This window comes from Microcebus murinus, chromosome 10 (assembly GCF_040939455.1).
Source record: "Microcebus murinus isolate Inina chromosome 10, M.murinus_Inina_mat1.0, whole genome shotgun sequence".
NCBI classification, from domain to species: Eukaryota; Metazoa; Chordata; class Mammalia; order Primates; family Cheirogaleidae; genus Microcebus; species Microcebus murinus.
The window spans coordinates 36,227,855-36,253,533 of NC_134113.1; the positions used below are offsets into that span (position 1 = coordinate 36,227,855).

General features: G+C 33.5%; 1 protein-coding gene across 1 annotated transcript in view; it reads right to left on the bottom strand.

The window, feature by feature from the left end:
* The window catches only part of ACSS3 (acyl-CoA synthetase short chain family member 3), a 137,096-nt gene that overhangs the window by 70,225 nt on the left and 41,192 nt on the right, over positions 1-25,679 (bottom strand). Inside the window, exons 3-5 of the mRNA XM_012759752.3 lie at positions 15,885-16,073; positions 12,653-12,787; positions 5,447-5,587 (exon numbers count right to left, since the gene is read on the bottom strand). Coding sequence (XP_012615206.1) covers positions 5,447-5,587; positions 12,653-12,787; positions 15,885-16,073 — 465 coding nt within the window. The remainder of the gene's footprint in view (positions 1-5,446; positions 5,588-12,652; positions 12,788-15,884; positions 16,074-25,679) is intronic.

Here is a 25,679-nt window from a genome sequence, read left to right on the forward strand (position 1 = left end):
AGGATCGCTTGAGCCCAGGAGTTTGAGGTTGCTGTCAGCTAGGCTGACGCCACAGCACTCTAGCCTGGGCAACAGAGTGAGACTCTGACTCAAAAAAAAAAAAAAAAAAAGTAAAAAAGTAAAGACATTAGGTGATCTAATATATTCACTGAAAATCCCTGCCACTTGCCAATATATGTACTGGGTTTTGTGTAGGATCAGTAATAATACTTATAGTCTTCTGAAGACCTTGAAAAACTTCTAGGTGGGAATAGCACTCTGTGCCCCAAATAAAGACATGAAAGTGAATCTTATCTCACAAATTGGAAAATAGATCATCTGAAAGTGCTTTTATTTTTGACCACATATACTGCATATGGTATTTTTAAAATTCAATTTGTACAAGTAAAAGAAAGGCTGTTTATTAGTTACTCAGGAATATGGCCACAAAGTTATCTCAGTGCTTCTTTATGATTTTCACCTTAATGCTCTGCTTTTGAAGACAAGGAATGTCATAAATTGCCATGAATGGGGCCATTAAAATAAAACAGAAAACATGTTGGTATCAAGTGTTGTGTGCAGTTTTGGCTGCCACAACTTATAAAAGAAAAATACAATTGCGCGATAGGTGTTGGAGAGGAAGAGGAGGGAAGACTGAAGTGTGTGGTAAGATTAAGAGCTTGGGATTCTTCATTGTAAAAATGTGTTTTAGTTATGTTTAAATTTGTCTATAAAAATCTGACAGAAAAATCTCAACACACTGTGGCAAGAGAAGTTTGGAGTAAATGACAATACTTCATACTTCCTAAGTTGAGCCCCTCTATGATTTACTTTGTAATAAAAGCTTATATAAAGCAAATATACATATTTATATACATTAAATATATATTTATTCACATATACATATGTAAATACATGGGTGTATATATATACATGCGTATGCATATACGTATATGCATATGTTTATATAATATGTATGTGTGTGCTCATATGTATATGTGTGCACATATGTATATGTGTGCACATGTATTTCATTTCAGCCTGACAAGTTAAGAAAAAAAAAGGGAAAAATAAATATTACACTTGAAGAAAAGAAGAGAAATCTATCACCAAATGTTTGGCATTAGAGTTGAGAAATACAAGTAATAATTCTGATTATTTGAAAAATTCAACACATCAGCAATAACCTTGTTTTGGTACTGGCTTTAGAGACAGCATACCTTATTTCAAGAATAAACCTCCACCCCTTTTCTAAAATTAATTAATTCCAACTTCTTCTCAGGAGTACTTAAAGACCTTGCAAAAGTGTCACCTCCTCTGGGAAGCTGTCCTCCATCCTATGGTTTGTGTTCAGTGTCTCTCAGGTCCTCTTTCATAGCCCTCAAGTCCTACTAACCTCATCAGAACACTGACACCCACATCGTGCTACTCCACCACCTTGACTGGGTATGAGCAGAATGTCTTTGTGTCTTCAGCACAGTGAATGGCATGGAATAGGCATTTAATACATTTGCTGAATGACTAAACGAGTGAACAGATGGGTGAAAAAGCATACATGTGAACAATGCAATTCTTTTAAAAAATACTCTTCTGTCTTCAGAAGAAACTCTTGAAACTTGTAGAACTTAGTGACTCTTCTTAGAAGACATAGAATGTTTCCATTTGGAATATTTCATCAAACATAAAATCTCTTGCTACAGGCTTTTGGATAATTGCTGACACTACATCTACGGAGAATACTTTAGCAGCTGTATAATTTGTATTGATCTGAACAACTATGAGATAAGGGGCAAAGGTGTAGAAAGTTCAGCATTTTAACTGCAAGAATTGTATCACAGAATAAAAAAAATAGTTCACTGCTTTTTTTTTTTTTTTCCATTTGAATTTCTCTCATTTATCCACCTTGGGCAGGGCATATGAATAAGTCACCTACCAAGTAGGAATAAAAGTTACACAAGTTATTTAAATGCACATCAGGACAAAAACCCTATCTACCACCTTCTTGTCATGCTTTTCTTTCAATCCTTTCCTTTTTTTTTTTTCCTTTCACCCTGTTCTCCTTTGACACTGAACTTTTTTGTTTGCTTTTCTGTCTTTGTTGTTGTTATTGTTGTTGTTGTCACTGGCCCTCCATGGTATCAAACTGGAGAAGATAAATATTATCATCACTAAATCTCCCACTCCCAAAAAGACACCTTATCCAGAGGAAGGATTCTTTCTGGCGCTTTAAACTATCTTAAATGCAGACACCCAAACTAAATAAGGTAGAAGCTCACAACAAAACAGAAATGTATGCACAGCAGCTCAGCTGTGGTTGCTGGCATATTTGCAGCAGCTAACAGATTAACCTGTCATACAGCAGCCTGACAACTCCAGGGCTGGCAAATGCAGAGACAAAAATATGCCTGAAATATATCTGTAAATTCTAACCAAACCAAAGAACAGACTGCCTTATGTGTCTCTTATATTTGCTTCCGAGAGACAAGCATTTTTAAGTAGAATATTTTTATGAGCTTCCAACATTATTTTTCTTTATGAAGATCAAAAACCAAGAAAGCAAACTATATAATGACAAGAAATTTATATCTAAATGATTCATTAATGCATGTGTCTCATATTTCCTGTGCTTCTATTCTGGGGATCCCAACATTAAGATTTCAGATGCTATTAATCCTGATTATACCTACTGAAAATGAAACGAGAATGTATGAAGAAAGAGGAGTCTAAGGAGCTGACTAATGGGAGAAGTAAGAGATCATTCAACAAATATTCTGATGATCTACTATGCTCAGATTTTAAGATTTAGTGCCATAGTAGATTCAAGGAAGTATGAGATATATTCTAAGAATATTTAATATTATAAACACAAGTAAATAAAAACTAATATGTATAAAGTAGGTTTAAATAAGCAGCATGAAGGTTTGATAGCAATGTGTAATTTCAAAGCAATTGAAATTCTATAGCCCACTGCAAGGAAGAGGAACCTCGAGAGACGATGACCTCATTTTGGCATTCTGCATGTTGTACTTTGCAAAACCCACTCACTCCCATGATTTAATCACCAGCCCTCCAAGCAAATGATCTACAAGGGTCTATCTCCAACCCCATATGTTCTTCTTGGGCTCACACTCTCACTTCCAACTATTGACTGGGTATCTTCATATAAATGTCCAAAAGATATACCATACTCAGTATGTTCAAAAATGTCCACCTTCCCTAGTCTCAAATCGTCCTCCAGTATTTCTATTTCAGTGAGTATACAAAACCACCCTCCTGTGTTCTCAGGTTCAAAGTCTTAGATATCTCCTCTATCTCACTCCTAACCTCGAACCAAATATGACTCCTTCATATTAAGTGTGCTGTCCTAAGTAAAGTCCTAAACTAATTAAACAGCTCAAAAACTAACTTCCTTGCCTCCATTGTGTGTAATCACCAATCTTTCCAATAAAAGGATCACAGTCTATCTTGCATTACCTGTGTTCATACATATTTTAACCTCATTAGACTAGAAGGACTGAGGTTTACTCACAGATTTATCTGTCCTAGCTCAAAATGAACAATCAATACACATGCCTTGAATTGAGTCAAATTCAATGTAAATACAAAAATTTACAATTAAAGCCCTCTCCAATTTATTGACATATTAAATTGTCTTCAGGATGGTACATTAGGAGAAAAATGAGGATGGCAGAAACATGAAATGATCTTACATTTGGACACTGAAAGGAATCTACAAAAGAAATTTTTGGATCCAGGGAAAATCTGGAGTAGCTAGAATCCTTCCTTATTTGGAACCACCATTTTTCAAATTTAATGCTCTGTATATTACTTTTATTTCATTTCTCCTAGACTGGCTGAGTCAGCTTTGAATTTCCAACAAAGTTTTCTTCTGCCCCTCCCATGCAGATGCTAATCCAGGCCATAGTGAATTTCAAAGTGATTTAAACATTTGAGATGGCAAAAATACTTTTATAAGATTCCTCAGGCTTTTCAGAAGCTAAAGTGGTTTTGGGGTTTTTTATTAGGTTATACAATGTTTTCAGGGTCAGAAGTTTTATCTCATGTTGATACTTTTATATTAGATTATAACTTTGCTGAGTCCCCTTATTTTTACAGCCAAATGTTCAGCTGGACTTCACATGGCTGCAGTATGATGCAGAATTGTAAAACGTGGAAGGTGAGACTTTTGTTCAGCAGATCATTTGGAATGCTTATATAAAGAATCTTAAAGTCTTCAATATGAAGGACTATTTATTTTTTTAAATGAGTAGTATTGTAAAAAATCATAAGGCTTTAATTCTACAATGACATAAATATCTTCATCTATATGCATCTATGTAGGTATTTAATAAAAACTTATTGAGCACCAACTATACAAAGCGTACTGGTAAACCAAAATGTAATAATAAATGATACCTAACCTCAGAGATAATATATTCCCCTATCAAAGGTTTTCCTTTTCATAAGAGAGTTTTATATAGACTGTCTTAATTTTTTTTTAAATATAATCTAATAGATTAGATTTGGAGATTATTAAGAGATTATGTTTTCAGAGCCCCAATGCTATAGAGAATGCTTATATTAATAAAAAGACTGTGGTCCTCAAGGGTAAGAGTGATTAGGAAAGTGCCTTTTCCTATGAAAATTCTGATCCAATGAATACTGAACCCCCTAACAAAGAGGAGTAAGGAATATCATACTGTAAGCCTTTATGAAGTTGTATGAAGAAATAGCATTATTTGGAGATCACAGGCAAAAGTTGTGTTTGTTGATAATAAATGATAAAAATTTGAATTTAAAAATCAATTCCTTACTGTATGGAAGCTATAACTCATTTTTTATTTTTAATTATTATATACATAATAATTGTATATCTTTATAAGGTACAAGTGAGGTTTTGATACAGGCATACAATGTGATTAAGCAAATCAGGATAATTGAGGTATCCATCACCTCAGGCATTTATCATTTCTTTATGTTAGGAACATACCAATTCCATTCTTTTAGTTATTTTAGAGTATACCCTAACTTATTATCAATTATGGTCATTTTGATATGTTATCAAATATTGTTTATTCTACCTAATGATATTTTTGTACCAATTAACCATCCCCACTTTATCTCTCTCCTCCCCACAATTTAAAAAAATAACAATATTTCATTTAAAATATATTTTTATAATATTTTATTAAACCAACCAAACATCTATTAATTTTAGGAGCTTACTAAAGCAACTGTATATTGCTGGCATTTGAGAAAAGTTTGGAAGGAATAGAGGCAAAGCATTTGACATTAAACAAAATGTATTTTTTATATTTAGAGTTAAGCTCAAAATTTCTGTAAGATAAAAAGTAACTATGTCTAAACCTGAAAGTACTATCTGTAAACATTTTCAGTCAGTGATTAAATATTCTTAGTGCGAAAGAAATCTGCTGCTATAAATAGTTATCCCTAAGAGAGCAAATACCTTAGGCAGGCCCGTAGTTCCAGATGTGTAAAGAATATACAGTGGATGTTCCGAAAGAACAGGAACACAGTCATGTGATTGGGCTTTTGCCATCTCTTCATCCCAATCAAGATCACGATCTGGAGCCAAAGGAACCGTCTCCTACACAGCAAAAATACAGCAATATACACTGTAAAAGGATGATTAATCAAAAGAACATAAAGTAGCTAAGTTTAAATAAGTGAGCATCTGTCTGAAAATCTAGGCTATGTGACAGTAAAACATCATCAGATTTATGTCAAAAAAATCTCGAGGTCATGAGTTAAGATAAATTTTTATAAGAAACAAGCAGCTTGATGTTGGTTTCATCTAAATTGACAAAATGAACATGTTTTATTCAAATCTAAGGAGACCCTTAAAATTTCAGAGTTTGACTAACAGAGGTTTATGTTACCATAGATGTATGTACACTAATAACTTTATAAAGTAATTTCTATTTTTCATAATCTATTTCTTTTACTTTAGAAGTGTCATCTTTACAATGAAATGTCAAATACCCATTAAAATTTACCTTCATACAAGGCCATTTATGAGTAATACCATAGCTACCTTTCCAAATGAGGAAATATTACATCTTCTTTAGAGATAGGAGTGAATTTTATTTTTGTTTTTCGAAAACCAAAAGCCAGTTTTGAAATTTAGTCAGAATATGTGATATATCTAAAATGCTATCCAACTTTTCCTCCTAGGTCATTGATTAACGTGGTAGAAATGTTCCATTTGTTTTCTATATTTTTGTTCTCAGAACCAGGCTCTGTGTTGTAAACTTTGTGATAATAGAGTCATTATTTAAACAGACACACCTTTAAAGAAATTAAGCAGACCTCTTTAAAAACAATAGCAATGAAATGGCCAGGCTGGTGAAGAGTAGGCAAGTGGTTTATAGAAAAGTTATTCTATTATGGAGTTAAAGCTACTTAAGTAGAGTTGATATCCATTAAATGTTTAGTTATTTTCTGAAATGTTAAGCAAGCTCAAGATTACATATCAGGAAGTTCATAATTGGTGAACACATTAGGCACAAGCAAGTCTATGAGTTCCCCAGTGAAAGTTAATGAGCTCCATCATCTAGAGAGGTATGTAGCCATTCATTTCACCAAAGTGATCATTGAGCAAAACCCAAAGACCCTGAGAGGTTTAGAAAAGATAAAGCCACTTCCATTTTCCAGGTTGTTAATAAGGGTTGTATAAACTGGTCATATATTTAAATAGGTACATTTAAAAATTAATCCTTCGATATAATATTATAAATATGATGCCTGTATGAATAAACGCATTTATAGATAACAATCAGAATCAAAGACCCTTTATAAAGGTAAAGTTTCAGGCCCAACTAACTTCTCCAGCCTTATTCTGATAGGTACTGGCTGTGTTATTTAGATAAATAAAATAGTTAACAATGACAAATCATATGTTCCATTTAGTTTTATGCATCAGATAAAAGCAACTAATTTTAAATTATCAACTTTTGACATCACAATTAGAGACCTACAAAAACTAATCACACTGCATAATGAAAAATGTCCATTGAATGATCACAAAAATAATTATAGATTGATAATTTTTATTGGCCTCCAGTGAAATCAGGACTTGAATAAATAGTTTATTCTGCAAGCTAAGAAATATAGGAGATTTGACAAAATGAAGAGAGAAAAAAATAAACATGTAGCTTATGAATATATGCATTTACTTCTATAGACATGTATTTCCTAGTTGTTATAATTCTTAAAAGGCTGTATTGAAAGAGCACCAGGGATGACTGATGCGATATTCCTTTGATTCTGTCAATGCATGCCTGAGGCTTAGGAGTGGTGACCAAGTTTGTACCTCCCCTGGCAAAAGTGCAATCCTGGTTAATGAGACACACTGAGCATCATAATTTGTATCTCTCTAAACACATAGTAAAGCCAGTCCACCGGGCTTAATTACTGCCTAAACAGCAGGTCTAATGTAAAGGACAAGAGACTTCTAAAGCCCTCATCTGTGTCACTGCAGAGGAAAGGGACAGGAGAAGAAGGGAGAGGTTGAGAAATTGAGCTAGTCATTGAGAGATCAAGGAAGTGGATCTTTATTAAGGGGAAAGAGCAGAGAACTGCATTAGAAAAATCTAAATAGGGAACATTAACATCCATATCCAATGTGTTTATTTATAGTGAAAGGAATAGCGTACGTATTGTTGGCTGAAAGTCCTTAGACCAGAGTTCAAATCCTGACTCCACTATTTATTAGCTATGACTTTGGGCTATGATCTCTCCATTACTCAGTTTCTTTATCTATAAAATAAGGCCAGTAATAGCATCTATCTATTTCAAAAACCAAAAATCTATTGGTTTTTGAGGATAAGAATTAAATAAGAAAAAATTTTTTTGTTGTTGGATTCTTTCCTGGTTTTGGTATCAGAGTAATATTCGCTTCATAAAAGGTGTCAGGGAGGTTTCCATTCTTCTCGATGTTGTGGAATAGTTTCTGCAAGATAGGTATTAGTTCTTCTTTGTAAGTGTGGTAAAATTCGGGTGTGAAGCCATCTGGACCGGGACTTTTCTTTTTAGGGAGATTTTTAATTGCTGTTTCTATTTCAGCTGTTGAGATTGGTCTGTTCAGGGAATCTATTTCTTCCTGGTTGAGCCTAGGGAGGCTGTGTGTTTCTAGAAATTTGTCCATTTCCTCCACATTTTCCAGTTTGTGTGAATAAATATCTTTGTAGTACTCATAAATTATATCTTGTATCTCTTTGGGATCGGTTGTGATATCTCCTTTTTTATTCCTGATGGAGCTTATTAGAGATTTCTCTTTTCTGCTTTTCGTTAGCTTAGCCAGTGGCGTGTCAATTTTGTTTATTTTTTCAAAGAACCAACTTTTTGTTTTGTTAATCTCCTGAATAGCTTTCCTGTTTTCAATTTCATTTAGTTCTGATTTGATCTTGTTGATTTCACTCCTTCTGCTGGGTTTGGGGCTGGTCTGTTCTTCTTTTTCCAGCTCTTTGAGTCGTTTCATTAGATTGTCTATTTGTGATCTTTTTGACTTTTGATTATAGGCATTTATGGAGATAAACTTTCCTCTCAGAACAGCTTTAGCTGTGTCCCAGAGGAGTTGATAACTTGTCTCTCCATTGTCGTTTTCTTCATAGAAGTTTTTTATTTCCGTCTTGATTTCTTCATTTACGAAGTAATCATTTAGTAGGAGGTTGTTTAATTTCCACGTTTTTGTGTAGAAATGTGAGTTTCTGTTAGGGTTGATTTCTAGTTTTATTCCATTGTGATCTGAGAAGATACATGGTATGATTTCTATTTTTTTAAATTTCTTGAGATTTACTTTGTGTCCTAGGATATGGTCAATCTTAGAGAATGTCCCGTGAGCTGATGAGAAGAACGTGTATTCAGTGGATTTGGGGTAGAATGTCCTGTAGATGTCAGTCAGACCCAATTGTTCTAGAGTTTTGTTTAAGTCCATTATTTCTTTATTAATTTATTTGGAAGTAGTTAGGATTGGGTGTAGTACATCATAAATTCTCTACAAATTCTATATGAATTCACATATGTGTGAATAGCACACATATACTCCCACAAACACATTTTGTGTGTGTGTGTGTTCCTGCTCTTCCACTAACAATCCCCTACCCAAAGCCTTCTTTATTGCTGACTTTGCATTTCCTGATTTGAACAGCAACATATCCTTTTTCAGAGATATGATTGAGGTCATATGAAAGAAACTTGAAATTCTTCTTCAAGACAGTAAGAACATTAAAATCATTGAGTACTGCAGAACCACAGACTACTAAACTACTAACACTTTACACAGGAATTTAATGTGGTAATGGAATTGCTAGGTGGTAATCAAAATGACATACTTTTAACACTGTCTGTTCTCATATCTTGTCATTTAAGTATTTTCTGAAAATAATCTCAAGAGTTTTTGTACATGATTCTTTGCACTCTTACAATTTCTCTTCTGCAAAAAAAATTTCTGTCTATGAGAAATCCAAGTTGGTCTCATCATAAATAGCTGGAGACTTGCATGGGTATAGAAATCAGGTCAAAGTTACTAGGAAAAGTATTTTAAAATGTATTTGTTGATAGATTATACTGCTTTTTCTTCCTTCAGGGATCATAGAATAATTTACCTGTTTAGAATTTTTATGTTTTGCTTTCCTAAACATAGTTTTATTTTTGGCCTAAATAATAAAATTTTAAAAAGACTTTTTGAATGCAAATTAATCACACCTCTCCAAGAGGCAAGATAGCCAAGGGATTAAGTATGCATGCAGTCAGAGTACATGTGTTCAAATCACTCCTGTCACTTACCAACTGGGTAAGTTACTTTATCTCTATGTTCATTGACTTTCTATTTTTAAAAAAATAGGAATAATAGTATCATCTACTTCATAGAATTACTGGGAAGTTTTAAGAAAATGTTCTTTAGTAGAGTGTCTTAAAAATCATATGGTAAGCAATCAATTAGTGTTTGTTAGTGCTATTATTCTTGTCATAATCTAAACCAAGGGTGGAAAACTGTGGCCTTCTAAGTCCTGAAGTGCAGCCTTTTGACTGAATCCAAATTTTACAGAACAAATCCTTTTATTTTTATTAATACATTTTTTTCATCCTTTATATTTTTAGTTTTAAAATGAAGGTATTTAAAATACCCAGAGAATAAAACATGTTTCAATGAAATAATTCTCCCAGATTGACTGGCACAATTAGAATATTAGGAAGCCATAAGGGCTAAATTTATGGCTCCTACACTCATAGGAGCCATAGTTCTAACTTCCCCCACCCACCATTTAGTTGTAACTTCCCCCACCCAACTAGCACCACTACTGCACGAGGCTGGTTGGTGAGAATTTATGGGGGTCAACTATATCAGTCTGTTATCAGCTTTTGACAATGGTGCACTTTGTTTATGTTCAAAGTGGGATTTCTGAATATTTGCACAGCTTGACAGTATTTTTTAATTCTGCCTGCTTAATAGCCCATCAAGTCCAAGACTAAGAGAATGTGAAGCAAGAAAACAGATTTTTTAATGAGGGTTGAAAATTGCCATATTATCTTGTTTCTGCTAAAGAAAAGATGATTTGTTTGCTTTGTGATACTGTAATATCAACATTAAAGAAATTCAGTGCTCATTAGAATTATAACACTCATAAGGATCACAAAGATTTTAAATTAGAGGGAAAGACAGGAAAGGTTGTAGTGTAGGAATTAAAAAATAAAAAGCAAAAGACAATTCTTTCAAGCAGCAATAATACCTGAGAATAATGCCAGTAAAGCAACATATAAAGTAGCTTATATACTCAGGAGAAAAGCAAAGCCATTCAGTGATGCAGAAATTGTGAAAGAATGCACTGTGGAAGTTGTAGGATGCTTAGACTCCAATAATGTTTCAAAGTGTGAACAACTGCCTATTTCAAAGAGAACCATAGTTGATTGGCAGCATGAATTAGCCTTCAACTTAACAGAACACCTTCATGATACTTCAAAAGGAAAATATGTATTATTCAACCTCTTTGGATTAATTAACTGATACCATTGACTTGGCACAGATTTTATACTTCATTCGGGTCATAACAGAAGATTTTCTTGGCTATGAATGTTACTCACTTTGGGCACTCTTGTGAACAGAACACCAGGGATAGATATCTTCAACAACTTTCAAGATAAATTTATTGAGTGTATGTACAGACAGTGTACTTTCCGTGGCCGGAAAACAAGAAAAGTTTATCACACAGATACAAAAAGTACTAACAGATCCAGATGCTCTCATTCCTTTTCCTTGTATCTTGCATCAGCAAAATCTCTGTGCTAAAGCTACTATTTTAAGTGACACTTCCCAACAAGTTATAAGTATTGTTAACAATATTTATGCAAATGCAACACGGCATGGTCAGTTTAGTAACATGCTAAAGTTGAATGATGAGGTATGCAGTGTGGATTTGCTGTATCATTCTAAAATGCGTTGGCTACCACAGGGACAGGTGTTAGCCAAACTTTTATCTCTGCAAGAACAGATAGTTAAATTTTATGAAGAACAGAGTGAGAATGGGAATTATTGAAGGAAGATTTCTATACAAATGCAGCATTTCTGTGTGATATAATGTCAAATCAAAATGACTGGAATATTTCTTTGCAAGGCTAAACCAAGTCTAAATAGGAAATGTGGTGAAACATCCAAGCATTTTGAAAAAAACTATCTTTTTCAAATCAGTTTTTTTTCAAAAGGAAATTTTAGATGAAAGTTTTCCCCAGTTAGCAAAGGTCATTGAAAAGCAGGATGATATATGTAAATCATTTGTAGAACACCCAGATATTATAGACTTATTAATTGGAGAATACAATGAAAGATTGGTTCATTGACTTGAGAATCATGACATCACACTCAAATTAGCATTTCAGCCTCCCCTAGTTGATATCATCAAGAAATTGATTGAGCTCTCAGTAGATGACCTTTTAAAGTCATTAACTGTCTGATTCTAAGAAAGATCCAACTGAAATATGCAAAAATGTAGTAGAATACTCATGCCTTTAGCAACATGCCCTAAAAATGCTTTCTTGCTTTTCAACCACTTTTTGCTACATTCTGATTCCTAATCCAAATCAAGATGCCCTTAATGTCACAAATGACTACTACCCGTCGAGAGAATCAACTGAAACTACAGACCCCTATACTGCAACCAAATATTCAAATTCTTTCCAACAAATAGGAGACACAACAGTCATTAAAAAGTTAGTTAACTTTAAAAATACATAGTGTTCATTTTTGAAATTACTAAGTACATAGTAGCTAGGTTTTTACAAAAGAGTGTACATTTTGAAGTGTATCTAATTGAAGTTTCTTGAATGCAGCCTTATTTGACTGCAGCTAAATTAATGCAGCCTGCCAACATGAAAAGGTTTCCAACCCCTGAAAACTAACAAATAACACCACAGTAGCACTATACATGGAAACAAATTAATTAATATAAAATGTGTTTCTGTATTTCATTCTTTTGATTTTATGCTAGTTTTTTTATAAAGTCAGTAAGTATTATTCATAACTTTTTTGTAGAAATAGCATGACATTCAGCAGTATATTTAATAGTTTACAAATCAAGTGCCTCTTTTAAATGGTCAAAACTAAAATCATCCTTAGCACACTATCATATGCAAGAATCAAAGTCAATATTCATCTTACCATATTTGGACGATTATAAATGATAACTTTGTGAGGTTTGTGCTGTCCTATTCTTAGTGCTTCTTCTATAAGTGGTACATATTCTACCTTCCTTCCAGGTTCAATGCCAAATGATGCTGTAACAACCACCTTGGGCTACAATTTAAAAAAATTGAGAAAGCTTTAACAATCCTAATTAAGGTAATAATAATATTTCAGGTGCAGACTGGCAATTTAACATTTCTAAGGAAATGCTTTAATGATTCTGTTCTCTATTGAATTTGTGGCCTAAAAACCAATAAACCTTTTAAAATTGTAATAGACCTAACAGCCTTCACGTAAATCTCACTTACCTGTTCAAAACTGCAGTCAATGAGGCTTTGGGCTCATGAGTATGAGTTGTACAAAATACCACCAAAAGAATTCATTAAGCCAAGTGGATTTGCCATGAACCAGTAAAAAGCAAACCTGGGACCCCACTACCACCACCACCACATGCAGAGGCTCCCATAAGCTGCTGAGCTTATATTAATAGCATATCTTAGGTGGAGAGGGTTAGCCCAGTTGCAGTCAGGAAGTATTTCTAATGTTTTCTATGTAAGCATCTCTTCTGTATGCCTAAAGAAACTGCAGGAGGAAAAGACCAAATTGTCTAACATTTTTTTATGATTTTATTTTCATTATATATATTCATGTTGACCAAATATTATATTATAATTTTGGGTTATTTTTCTTAAAAGGAACCCCAAATGATTTAAGTATCAAGCCCCAAAAAACCTGAACCTGCCCCTGTCATTAAGATACCCGTGGCACTCTTTCCCTGATAGCTTGCTAGTCATTCTTCAAGACATACACAGGTGCAGCCAAAATGTATCCCTAGAAGGAAATCACAGTTCGGGCTAATCCTCAGTACATCTGGCCATGCCTCCAATGGCCAACTACAGTCAAAGTGTTTGTTAATCTCCACCACTGCACAGTAAGTTGTCTAAGGCCAAGTGTGGATGCCATTTATCTTTGTGTTTCCTATACCTGGTTCAGTGCTTACCATGTTATCAGCTCTCAATAAACATTTGTGGAATGGAGCCAAAATTATCATTAATTTTCAAAAAAAGTCTTCATTTTATAAAGTACATTGCTTTTTCACCAAGAAATACAATGCAAAAGGAAACCAATAATTACTGAGAAGGCAGATAATCAATCCAAGGTATTGCATGCATTCCTGAATTTTGATTTCTAGTTACAATACCTTTCATCCAGGGAAGGATTATACAATGTTAAACATATGCATACAGTTCTGTCTGCTTGTCGAATAATCATTTATTATTCATCGAGCTGAGGCTCAGTGCAGTTACATAGCTTGCCCCAGGTTGCAAGTGTTGGGGACAGAAAGATGGATGGGTGTGTCTGACTACAGAACCTTCCTCTTTCCACTATACTAAGCTGCCCTTAAAAAAGGGGCAAAGATAAAGAAAAAAAGCCTTGTTTTCTTTTATTATATTTTTAAAGGTCAGACATTTGAATATAATTCACATTTTAATATTGGTAACACTTGCAAAAGTAGCTCCAGATGATAGTCCCGAAAATTAGAATTCTGAATAAATGGAAGTAAGCTACATTTCAAATAAGAATGTATATAGAATATATCAGAACTTGAATAATTTAATAAAGTCAAAATTAGACTCTTCCTCAGGAAAAATAGTCTCCTTCACATTTCTATTAACAGCCTTTTATCGAAGACTGTATTGGTTCTAGACTGACTTGTTAGTATACGTCTTTTCCATTTTCATCTGTTAAAATAAAACTTTTCGTTTAGCCGATTGATTTGAAAATCATGACATCAAAGTCATTCCTTATGTCAACTATGTATTAACTTTATCCAAAATCTTAGATCTATATCTTTATCTCCATCTTCACTCCTTAAATTTAACCTGCCCAATGGCTTTGTCCATCTATTGCCTAAATTTCTTAACAAGATCATGTGTTTGTATGTATGTGTGTGTGTGTTACTAATGAAAATTCCTTAAGTGATATATAGCATAAATTTGTAAATTCTTATTTTTACATATATATATATATATTTCCCCATATCTAATGAAAATTTTAAAAAGGAAATAATAGATCCAATATCTTTGTTTAAATGGTATTTTTCTGTAGCTAAGAAACTTGAGTTCATTGCTTCCTCAGAGAAGTCTCCCACTTTTCACTCATATGCAGTTTAGTGACTGATATTTTCCCTAGATTTTCTTCACAAGCACTACCTCAACATGTTTAAAAATTTAAAAAAAGGGGGGGGGGAGAATCCAGGCAGTTAGTATACAAATCAGCTACTTAGTTCTAAGAACTGATCTATTACAAGATGAAATAAGATATACAAAGCCTCACTCTATGCCTAGCACTCAGGGAGCCCTCAATATATATTAGTTTTCTTCTCTGTTAAGAATGTCTCATCTTGGACTTGTAAAACTAAAGGTCAACCATCTCTTACTCACATAATGATCTTCCTTCACTAATCTTCCCACTGTCATTATTCTCCTTCATATTAAGCATTACTTTACAAACAGACCAGCTACCTAAGGTTTTTATTACAGCTTTTAGCTTCTCCTCTACTCACATCATATTGCAAGATTTGTTCCCTTTTAACATTACTTAAAACATAATAGTTACCTGTACACAAACTTTTACTGGCCAAGGTCTACAGAATCCAGTTTGGACAAAACCTGCCTTCGCACACTCATCTTCTCTCCCTCCTTAGTCACATCAGTCTACTTACTGTTCTCCCAAATGAATTATACCCTTTCATTGACATAATACTTGACTCAAATTCTTTTTCTCCCTCTTTGGATCCCTCTACCTCAATTTCTTCAACTAGCTGAATCCTATCCCAGCTCTAATTCAAATCTTATCTTCTTCAGGAAGCTTTCTTTGACCACCCAGATAAAAGAAAATACTCCTTCCTCTAAATCAGGGGTGTGCAAACTATGGTTGTGAGTCAAACCCAGTCCACAGCCTTGTTCTATAAAGTTTTATTGAAAAACAAATATGCCAGTTTGTTTATGTACTGTCTAAGGGTGCTTTTGTGTTATAACAGCAGAGCTGAGTAGTTGCAATAAAGATCATGTAATCTGTAACGACTAAAATATTTACTATGTTTGAAAGGAAGATCTAACAAGTACAGATCATTCTCAGACAATTCATCCACAGATAAAAAGGTAGTAGTACCTACCTATAGATTTCCCCAAATAAAAGCACATACCTTTGCATGGTCAATGCGACTACTTAGTTCTTTGGATGCAAATCCCCCAAATATGAGACTATGGATGGCCCCTATCCTTGCACATGCCAGCATGGTATACAATGCCTGGGGGATCATGGGCATGTAGATGACCACAGTGTCACCTTTCTTGATGCCGTGCTTGACCAAAACACCAGCCAGCTTAGAGACCTGTAACAAAACCATTAGATCAGCAGAGTGTTTTCTGTACTGTTTCACTAAACTTCTAAGTTAAGGCAGTAATGCTAGAAGATGATCACCCTCTTGGTAGTAGATTAAAGAAGACTGAGTAACCCATATTTGATGATGATAATAATGTTTAAATGGTGACAATAATAACAGGAAACTCTATTACAATCATTGGTTGCAAACCAACTTACTATTATTATGTCATGTAAACTTTATGACTTAAATTTGCTTATACATTTATTCTATTATACAACATATTTATGAAGCAACTATTATGTGCCAGACATGATAGAGTTAGGGACACAACACTGAAAAAGAAAGACACAGGCTTGCCCTTGTGGAGCATATATTGTAACAGGTGAATCTGTCAAGTAAACAGAAAAATAAAATGTTTACGAATTTAGATATATGTTGGGTTAACAGTTGAAGGAAACAAGTATGGATTATGAAATAAAATATATTGTTTTACACTTACAAGACACATAAGATAGATTCTACTGTATTACTGTTCACATTTTAAAGATAAGCTTAACTAAAGCTCAGAGCCAATAAATAGCTAACCAAGTCAAGAGAACCAGTAAATAATGCAGCAGGATACTATCAAAGGTCTTCTGCCTTCATATACTTTGCTCTTTCTACTGTCTCAAGCCAATTATTTTTTCTTTATTTTTTAATACCATTACACAAAGTGATTTCCCTCTATATTTGGATCAAACATATAAAATTCTTTTACCTTAATCGTGTTTTGGGGATAAAACCTACAAATGTCTTTTTCCTCTTAACATGTGTTTTTGTAATTTCTCATAATAAAGGCAAAATAGATCATAAGTCCACACATGATATAATTTGTTGTAAGAAACCTTTCCATGGGCAATTATAGCAGGCTATGGGAAGTATGCCCAGATCTAAGTAAACAAGTAGTTCAACATTTTTTCACTTAAAAAATATATATTGAGTATTATCTGCCGGGCACTGTTTTCTGGTACATCAGGTAAGTAAACAAAACAAATAATAATCTATACCCTCTGGGTACTTATATTTTAGTAGAAGGAATACTTATAATAAGCAATAAACAAAAAAACTAAATAAATATGTATCATAGTAAGCAGTCATCCATCCAAGGGGGGAGGGCAGTAGAGCAGAGTAAATCAGATTGGGAGTGGAGGAGAAGGCGTGGATGTGATTCTCAATGGGACAGTCAGGGTAGACCTCACAAAGAAAGAAAAATTTTATCAAATACATGCAGAAGGTTGAGAATAAGTGAATATTTGCGAATATACTCTTTTAGACAGAGAGAACAGCAAGACAAACAAGTAAGGGATAAAGGTAGTCTATATGATACAATTAAAGAACAGCAAGGAGACCAGAGGGTTGGAGCAGAAACCAGTAAACAAGGCAATGGTAGGTCAGGTCAGGAGCTAAAGAGACTTTCGGGGCCTGGTGGGCAACTGGAGGGACAATGGCTTCCCTTTGAATGTTACTGTTAAGCATAACAAACAGAGGATGCTCGAGAGAAGAAATGAGGACACATGGTTATTTGTGGTTCCTTTCTTTACAATCTGTCTCTCCTACTTTTTGAACAAGTTCAAAGAATCTGAATCCTCACCATTTTTTTCTGTTTTCTCTTTATTCACTTCCTTTGTGCAGATGGGGAAATATGTGGTCAAGGTTAAGGGCTCTGGTATAAGAGAAAAAGTAAAAAACTATCTCAGTGTTTTTATTCTCCCTTATGTTGCAAAGTCTATAACTGAGTGCTATGTTTTAAGAACTCCAAAGCTGCCCAGCAGGAAGTTATAAGAAAGATACACTAAAGTAACATGAATCATGAATTTAAATTCTATATGGGACACAAGAAGTAAGACAGAAACTGAAAAGTTTATCCGAACATCTCCGTGTGCACTCCCTGACCAAAGTGAAAATGCTCCATGATCGTGTTACTGGGTACCTCATTTAAGGAACAGCATTGAGAGAGACCAAGGAGAAGAGTTTGTCTTGTTCACAGCTGTAACCTCAGCATCTTTAATAGTGCCTGTTGTTATATAAAAATAATCTTCAACCAAGACTCACACTAGCAATGATTCTGAACTTTACATTCCAGTGTCATTTCACAATGCTGCTGGAAGATGCCCACACTTTTCTATCCTCCTCTGAAACAATGAGATCAAAAAATTCAAGACATTTTTGCAACAAAGATCTCAAAATGTTAGAACATAGGCCAAATGTGTCTCCAGGATGTATTTAAATTGGGGCCATAGCACATCTTAAGAAAATGAGCCAACACACTAAATTTAGTAGGTTTCATATACAAAGCTAGATTTCCAGGTTCTCTAGAACAATTGGAAGATCTGATAACAGCGAGCCTGTGTTCTTGAATGACAGCATTCAGTTGCACCTGGTGGTCAGTTGAGCAGGGGCCATTTATCATAAAGCTTGCATCTTTCTTTTCATTCTGAGTTTAAACCATATTCGTCTACAAACTGTTAATTTTGTTATCTGCTTACACCATAGTTCCATAACCATAGACAAAATGTAATGTATACCAACTATTGATTTTCTCACATCAACCCACTTCTCTCATTTATATAATCTATTTGGCTTTTGGAGCCATCTCAGTTGTCAACCATTGTCCTGAAAACAACTTTCATGTCTAATTAGGCTGCACCGTGCCTGTGTAACCACTAGAGGGAGACCATTTGGTCTTGATTGTTGCAGCTACTCTTGAAACAGTGATAACCACAACCATGTTGGTCCAAAGACAAAAGTTTTACATAATCGATAATGCAAATTTCTTTTTCAGTAGTTTCCAGTCACTCTGGCAAAATTTCTCTTTGAAACCTATAAATTCAAATATATATGTATGAGAAAATTTATGGGAAAATATATGAAGTCATAATCACTCAACATGCTACTGAAACTTCAACACAAAGTATATTTGGTACTACTATTTCAGGGTTCGTCTCGTTATCAACTTCAGATGGAAAATAATCAGAGAGAAAAAAGATATTTTTATTCAATGACATATTCTTAACCTACCACAGATGTCTGAGTGTAGATTTATATTAATAATTTCTATTATTATCAAAAGGGAAAATATTTTAACATATAGTTTGTAATCTTTAGTTGTTTAACTGAAGAAAAAGTTAAATAATGTGCCATTAACCCAATTTATGTCTATCTTTGTACATTATTAATTTTTTTTAAAATTTACCAAAAATTTGATGATTTTATACAGGCACAGGCCACTAAAATTGATTTTCAATTTGAAATCAAGGGCAATACAAATCTCACATAATCATGGGCAGCTAGCATGAGAATACTACTCTGGTAACATGAGGATAACTGAGCTATAAAGGAAGCCTACATAAACAAAATCAATGTATATATTAATTTAGGTTTCACAATCTTTGATTCTTCCCACTAGAACTTCTATGAATTATTTTGGTGCTAACTTAAATCCATTTTAATATATAAGTATCCTGTAATTGATTCAATTTATGTAGCATACTAAGATCAAGTGCACAGATATAAAAATAAGAACATGGTTGGTCCTTAAGCCCAAGAAATTTGGGGTCTCAGAAAACAAAATCATATTTATGAATAATAATGTTAAAATAAGAAAATGCAACAACAGAAATTTATATAATGTAAAATGATCTACAAATATATTTGGCTTATATACAACATATATATTATATATTGTATTAGATAGAAGTAAAGACTTTAAATTTCAGAGTTATAAAATGAAAACATATTGGTATTATATAAATAATGAAAAATAAAATAATAAAAATTTTCTGTATTGATTCTATAAAATCATCATTCAACAGCAATCTTTGGTTTAGTATAATTTTATGACCAGATGCCCATGGAACAAATATAAAAATCAGTCAAAATTGACCAAAGGCTGTGTTCTATGGAGCAAATTAGCACTTGCTTCACAAATAGCAAGTGTTCCCACTAACAGAAAAACATGCTTGTATGAAAAAGATAGTGTTGATATCCAAATTGTAATAAAAAGACAACAATCATGAGTAACCTAAGGGCCATTTCAAAGAAAACTGTATGAAAGCGAAGACAAGAGAAGGCATGTTTTAGGTGCAAACATGCTACATTGCAAACCCTGATCTAATTAAGAACAGAAAATAAAACCAATTTAAAAGGTAGTTATAATATTGGAGGAAATACATTATTAAAATTGTGAATAAATGACCTATTCTTGAGAATATGTAGAATTTTCCATAGAGACAGATATCTATAATACCTGTGAATTTTACTTTTAACATATTAACACAATTAACATATTAATATACATTAACATGTTAACATATTTAACACAATTTTACTTTTAAATATATTAAGTGAATCATGCATCCATGTACACACAGACAAACACACACACACATTTTTGTTTGTTTTAGTTGTACACACACAGACAGCCACTGAAAATATTAAAACTTTAATAAATAACTTATTCGTTTAGCCATTCATTAACTGTGCATCCAAGTAAATCTATGAAAAGAATCAGTTATTCTAAAACTGCATAAGATCTGATACTAAAACTATGTTTTCTGAAAGAGAATCTTTCAGGAATGTAAATATTTTCATAAAACATAAACTTCTAGGACATAACTTAATACAGTTATAATTTAGTAGATACAGCATGGAAATACTTTTTATTTAAGTATGCTACTATACTAAGTAAATTTAATTGTGAGATAAGCCTCTTAAAAGCAGGAAAATAGAGGAGATGTAATTAAAAGAAAAAATAATCTTTCCTCAAAACATAAAAACATATAATTTATGTTCACTGGTAAAATTTATTATTATTTATCTAAAACACAGAGGAATATTTATTTTATATCTAAGAATGGCATTCTATTAAGTTTGGAAGAAGAATTATAAAATGTTACCTTGTGTTCAATATATTTATCTGACAGTGGTGTAGAAAACAATTACTGGCATATTTCTTCTCAAATTATTTTCACCAAATGAAGGCATAAATACCATTACTCAGAATAATCATTTTTCTCATTACCAGTTTCTTCACATGTGGGTTTCAATCAATATTTTGTCATTTTCAGACCATGTATTCACAAGCAAAGTGGAACGGAGAATTATTTAATCCCTTTAGTTCAAGCTCAAAATAACCACAATTTCAATAATCATCTTGCTTTCGAGACTAATGTGATTTTCAGACTATATTTCACAGAAAATTAGTTCAATCCTATATTTCTCTATTTATATGTGCTCACAGTATTGATAAGGAATATTCTCTTCCATTTTCCTAATATTCATATATTGAGATTTACAAGTCAATCATCAGAATTTATTACATGGTGTAAGGAATATCTTGTTAATTTTCAAACAGTACTTCTATATAGCAGTCAGGTAATGTTTGATAGAGAAAATAATCCTATGTCAAGAAGAAGTCCAAAGTCTTTTCCAAAGAATGGAAAAGGTAATTGGTGTCTATCATTAACACATGACATGACTATAGTGCAGTAATGAAAAGGAAAGAAAGTACATAGACAAATAATAATTGATGGATTGCCTCCACTTTTTACCATTTTAACAGCTTTCCACTCTAGGCATTTATAATCAGGTAATTATGACTTCCTTCTGGTTCTCCTTACTTGACAGTTTCTGACAAGATCTCTAATCTTCATTACGTGTACATTTGGCTGAGAAAGTAAAGGCAGTTCAGAATGAAAAGAGCAAAAATTCAATGTGAAGAGCATTGTGAGATGGGCCATGTATGTATGAAGAGACTCAATATCAGATATTATGCAGAGCCTTGTTAAACCCTATAAATTTAGGCTTATCCAAAAACAAAGTGTAATAATTGAAAAGTGTTAAGTCTTCCTTAGAAGTAGGCACTTTCCATATTCTTAAAATGTAACAATTATTGCATGAACTAGGGTTGTGACAATTGGGGTAAAAATAATGAATTGATTTGAGAAATATTTATTGTGGAATGCATAGAGATTATTGATTGATGGATGCAGAAAAGTAGGAGGAAGGGGAATTTAAGAATGGGTCCACTTTTTTCGTTTTAGCAACTAGTTTGAACATGATGCCATTCACAAAGTTGGAAAACAAAGGAGGAAAAGTAGCTTTGGACATGTTTAACACATTAATTGCCATTAATGTGAATATTTAACTCACACCAGTTTTGAGCCTGGGGCCTTGTGAAGCGTATGTAAGTCACATGTCTCTTTACCTTGGGAGCCACGTGGTTGCAATGAGCTATGATGATGCCAGTGCACTCTAGCTAGACCAGGCAACATGGCAAGACCCTGTCTCTCAGAAACATCAACAAAAACAATAACAGTTGGCTGTTATATACACTGCATTAAAGGGATAATGGAGAATATTTTAAAAGTTATATTAATTTACCCTGTCAATTAAGGCCATATTTTTTTCTCTTGATCTAATAAATTGTTTAATGTGGTGTTTCTCAAACTGGAGTCTGGAGATATTCTCAGGGCTCATGAGTTCTCTATGAGAATTTTCAAATTTTATGCTTTCATTTTGATGTCAATTTTTGAAAATTCTGCATTATCTGAGCATTCATTCAATTTTACTATGTTCACTTGTGTTTATTTTTATAATCTCATGCATGTTAAGCAAAGGCCAGATAATATCGTGGTACATTGTGTAATCAAAGGCTTTATGGAGGTTTAATTACTAATGTGTGATAACAGAATTGAGGCATCACAGGGAGCATGTCACCAAGCTCAAAGTGTCAGGGTCACACCACCATACACATTTTGTTATTCACAGACATCAGTCATTCAGTTAACATCATTCAATATATTAAATTAATATTGTCAAGTTGAGCTTGCTTTGCTTTGTGGATTTGATTTTATCCTGTTATAACTTAGATTTGATCTTATATATGTGCTGACCTTTAAAGAGGATATTAAGACCTAGATTGAATTATATATTAAAATAAAAACAATTTAAGTCAATATCAAAAGTATGTAAGAATGTTTCTTCTTTATAAAGTGTTTGCCCCACAATTTTGAGAAAAACATAGTAAGTTGTTTTCTTAGATTTTTTTTTTGCTCTTAAAGAAAATATAAAAGAAGCAAAAGATGTCCACAGAAACCCTGCATCATTTCGATCAATTCTACATTGATTATTTAATCACAGCTCTAATTAAACAAACACCCCTAGCATTTCTACAGACAGTACATAAAACGTGACAACTACCCTGGGTACACCAACCACTCCCCAGCATTGGGCTATGTTTCTGTTAACCTTTATGGTTTTGTTGGTCAATACATCCTGAAAGCCAATCAGTATATGTGAAGATCTCACAGAGAACTTGCTAAATATCCCAAGAATGGAATAATGACATGAGATCATTGCAGTTGTTGGGTATTTTCCAATAATATCTACATCAGTCAAGCAAAGAAGCTGTACACATTTAAAAAGAAGAAAAAAATCACAGATATAATGCATATACTATTAACTAATAAAGCAAACATAGATGATTACACATACCAGGAATTTATCATAATTATTTATAAATATATCAAATTTCTCATAAAAACTACATATGATAAACATTATTCAGCTTTTTAATGGAAATGAAATGCTTTTAAATCAAGTATGGCATGAAAAAATAAATAATCAATTTCCCTAAGATCTTTAATCTTGACAATAATTCTACCAAATGCAGCTTTCATTGATTTATTCAAGTTTATTCTACTTAACTCTTACATATCTCAGTGCACAAATGTGGGCATAAAACTTCCAAATGAATTAAAATAGTTTAATAGCATGATTATCCATGGCTACATATTTATCTATTTCAAAACGCTTTATATCGGCCGGGCGCTGTGGCTCACACCTGTAATCCTGGCACTCTGGGAGGTCAAGGTGGGAGAATCGCTCAAGGTCAGGAGTTCAAGACCAGCCTGAGCAAGAGCAAGACCCTGTCTCTACTAAAAATAGAAAGAAATTAATTGGCCAACTAAAAATATATATAAAAAATTAGCCAGGCGTGGTGGCACCTGCCTGTAGTCCCAGCTACTCTGGAGGCTGAGGCAGGAGGATTGCTTGAGCCTAGGAGTTTGAAGTTGCTGTGAGCTAGGCTGACATGACAGCACTCTAGCCTGGGCAACAGAGTGAGACTCTCTCTCTCTAAAAAAAAAAAAAAAGCTTTATATGAAAAGTATTTTGTTTCATATACTCAAATTATGATTCTATCCTTATATCTTTATTTGTATCACTTTAGCCACTCAATGTCCTTCAATTTATGTTAATTAGCTTTAGCCTCTAATTGCTATGAAAATTATGCTAGGTCAAATGATTTTATAGATTCATATGTTAATTACTAAGAGTCAGAAACTGAAAGTTGTTGATGCATTCAGCTGTCCTTACATTGCTGACTAGGTAAGAGCTGCAGGTGCTAATCAACAGATAAACGAATAATTGCTGCCAACTCTCCTCACTGCCTCTTGTAGGGACATTTTTTTTTCATTTTCTATTCTGTTCCTCTTTAACTTTGACTCCCTGCCTTCCTCCTTTATTCTTGAACAATCTTTCTATTTTGTTTCCCACTTAATTCATCCTGTTAGCCTAGAACTTAGCCCTAGAACAAAGGCAGTCAGTTTTGTCCTCAGGATGAATAGCTTAGGTCCTCCACCTTCCCAAGAGTTGGGACTTAAGTGCCTTTGCCCCAGCTTCAGTGATGCAGATGGGGGCAATTAACTAGAGGATAAAGGTAAAATAATATTTAATGAACCTGGGTCATGCCAAATTGAACCTCATCATCTTTGGATTATTGTATAAGAGAAATGCATTTTAAAATTTTAAGCCACTATATTATTGTATATCTTTATTTCATATTAGCTTTAGACCTAACATTTTAAGAGATGGGGAGGTAATAGCGATCAATTATTAGGTAAACTTTGAATGATGAAAATCATCCAAATAGTTTATATATAACTATATATAAAAATATATACTATATATGTATATAATATAACTGAAAGAAAGAGAACTAAAGTACTTACAACAAATATCTAATTTTTCCTAGGATTCTGCTTGAAAGTTATATAGAAATAATTCTTAGAGTACTATACCAAAAGACCTGGAAAGATGGGGAACAAGCAGGGCATTTACAGGGGGCTGCTTTAAACAGGCTCTGTCAGATGTTTTTCAAACCCACTGGGTGTAGGCAAAGATACAGGATAAGACATACATGTGGAGTAGCTTTTATTAATAGAATTCCATGGCACAGATTTATCTATCCTATCTCTTCCTTACCAGCAGGCAAACAAATGCTGTTATTCTAAGGGGACTTAAGCTAAGTAGCACTTATTCATTTATCATCTCTGTGTTTTCAATCATGCCCACTACAGTCTCTTCTTCAGAAAAGCCAAAGTGATTTCATTAACAACATGGAGCTTCCCATTATATTTAGAATACAATACAGTCTTGACTGTGGCCTGCACAGTCCTACATGATCTGATTCCTGGGTACTCCCCTAATCTTACCTTCTATGGCTCTCCTCTCATCATTAACTTCCTGCCTCTCCCAGTGATGCACAATTACTCTTGCTTCAGGGCCTGTTCC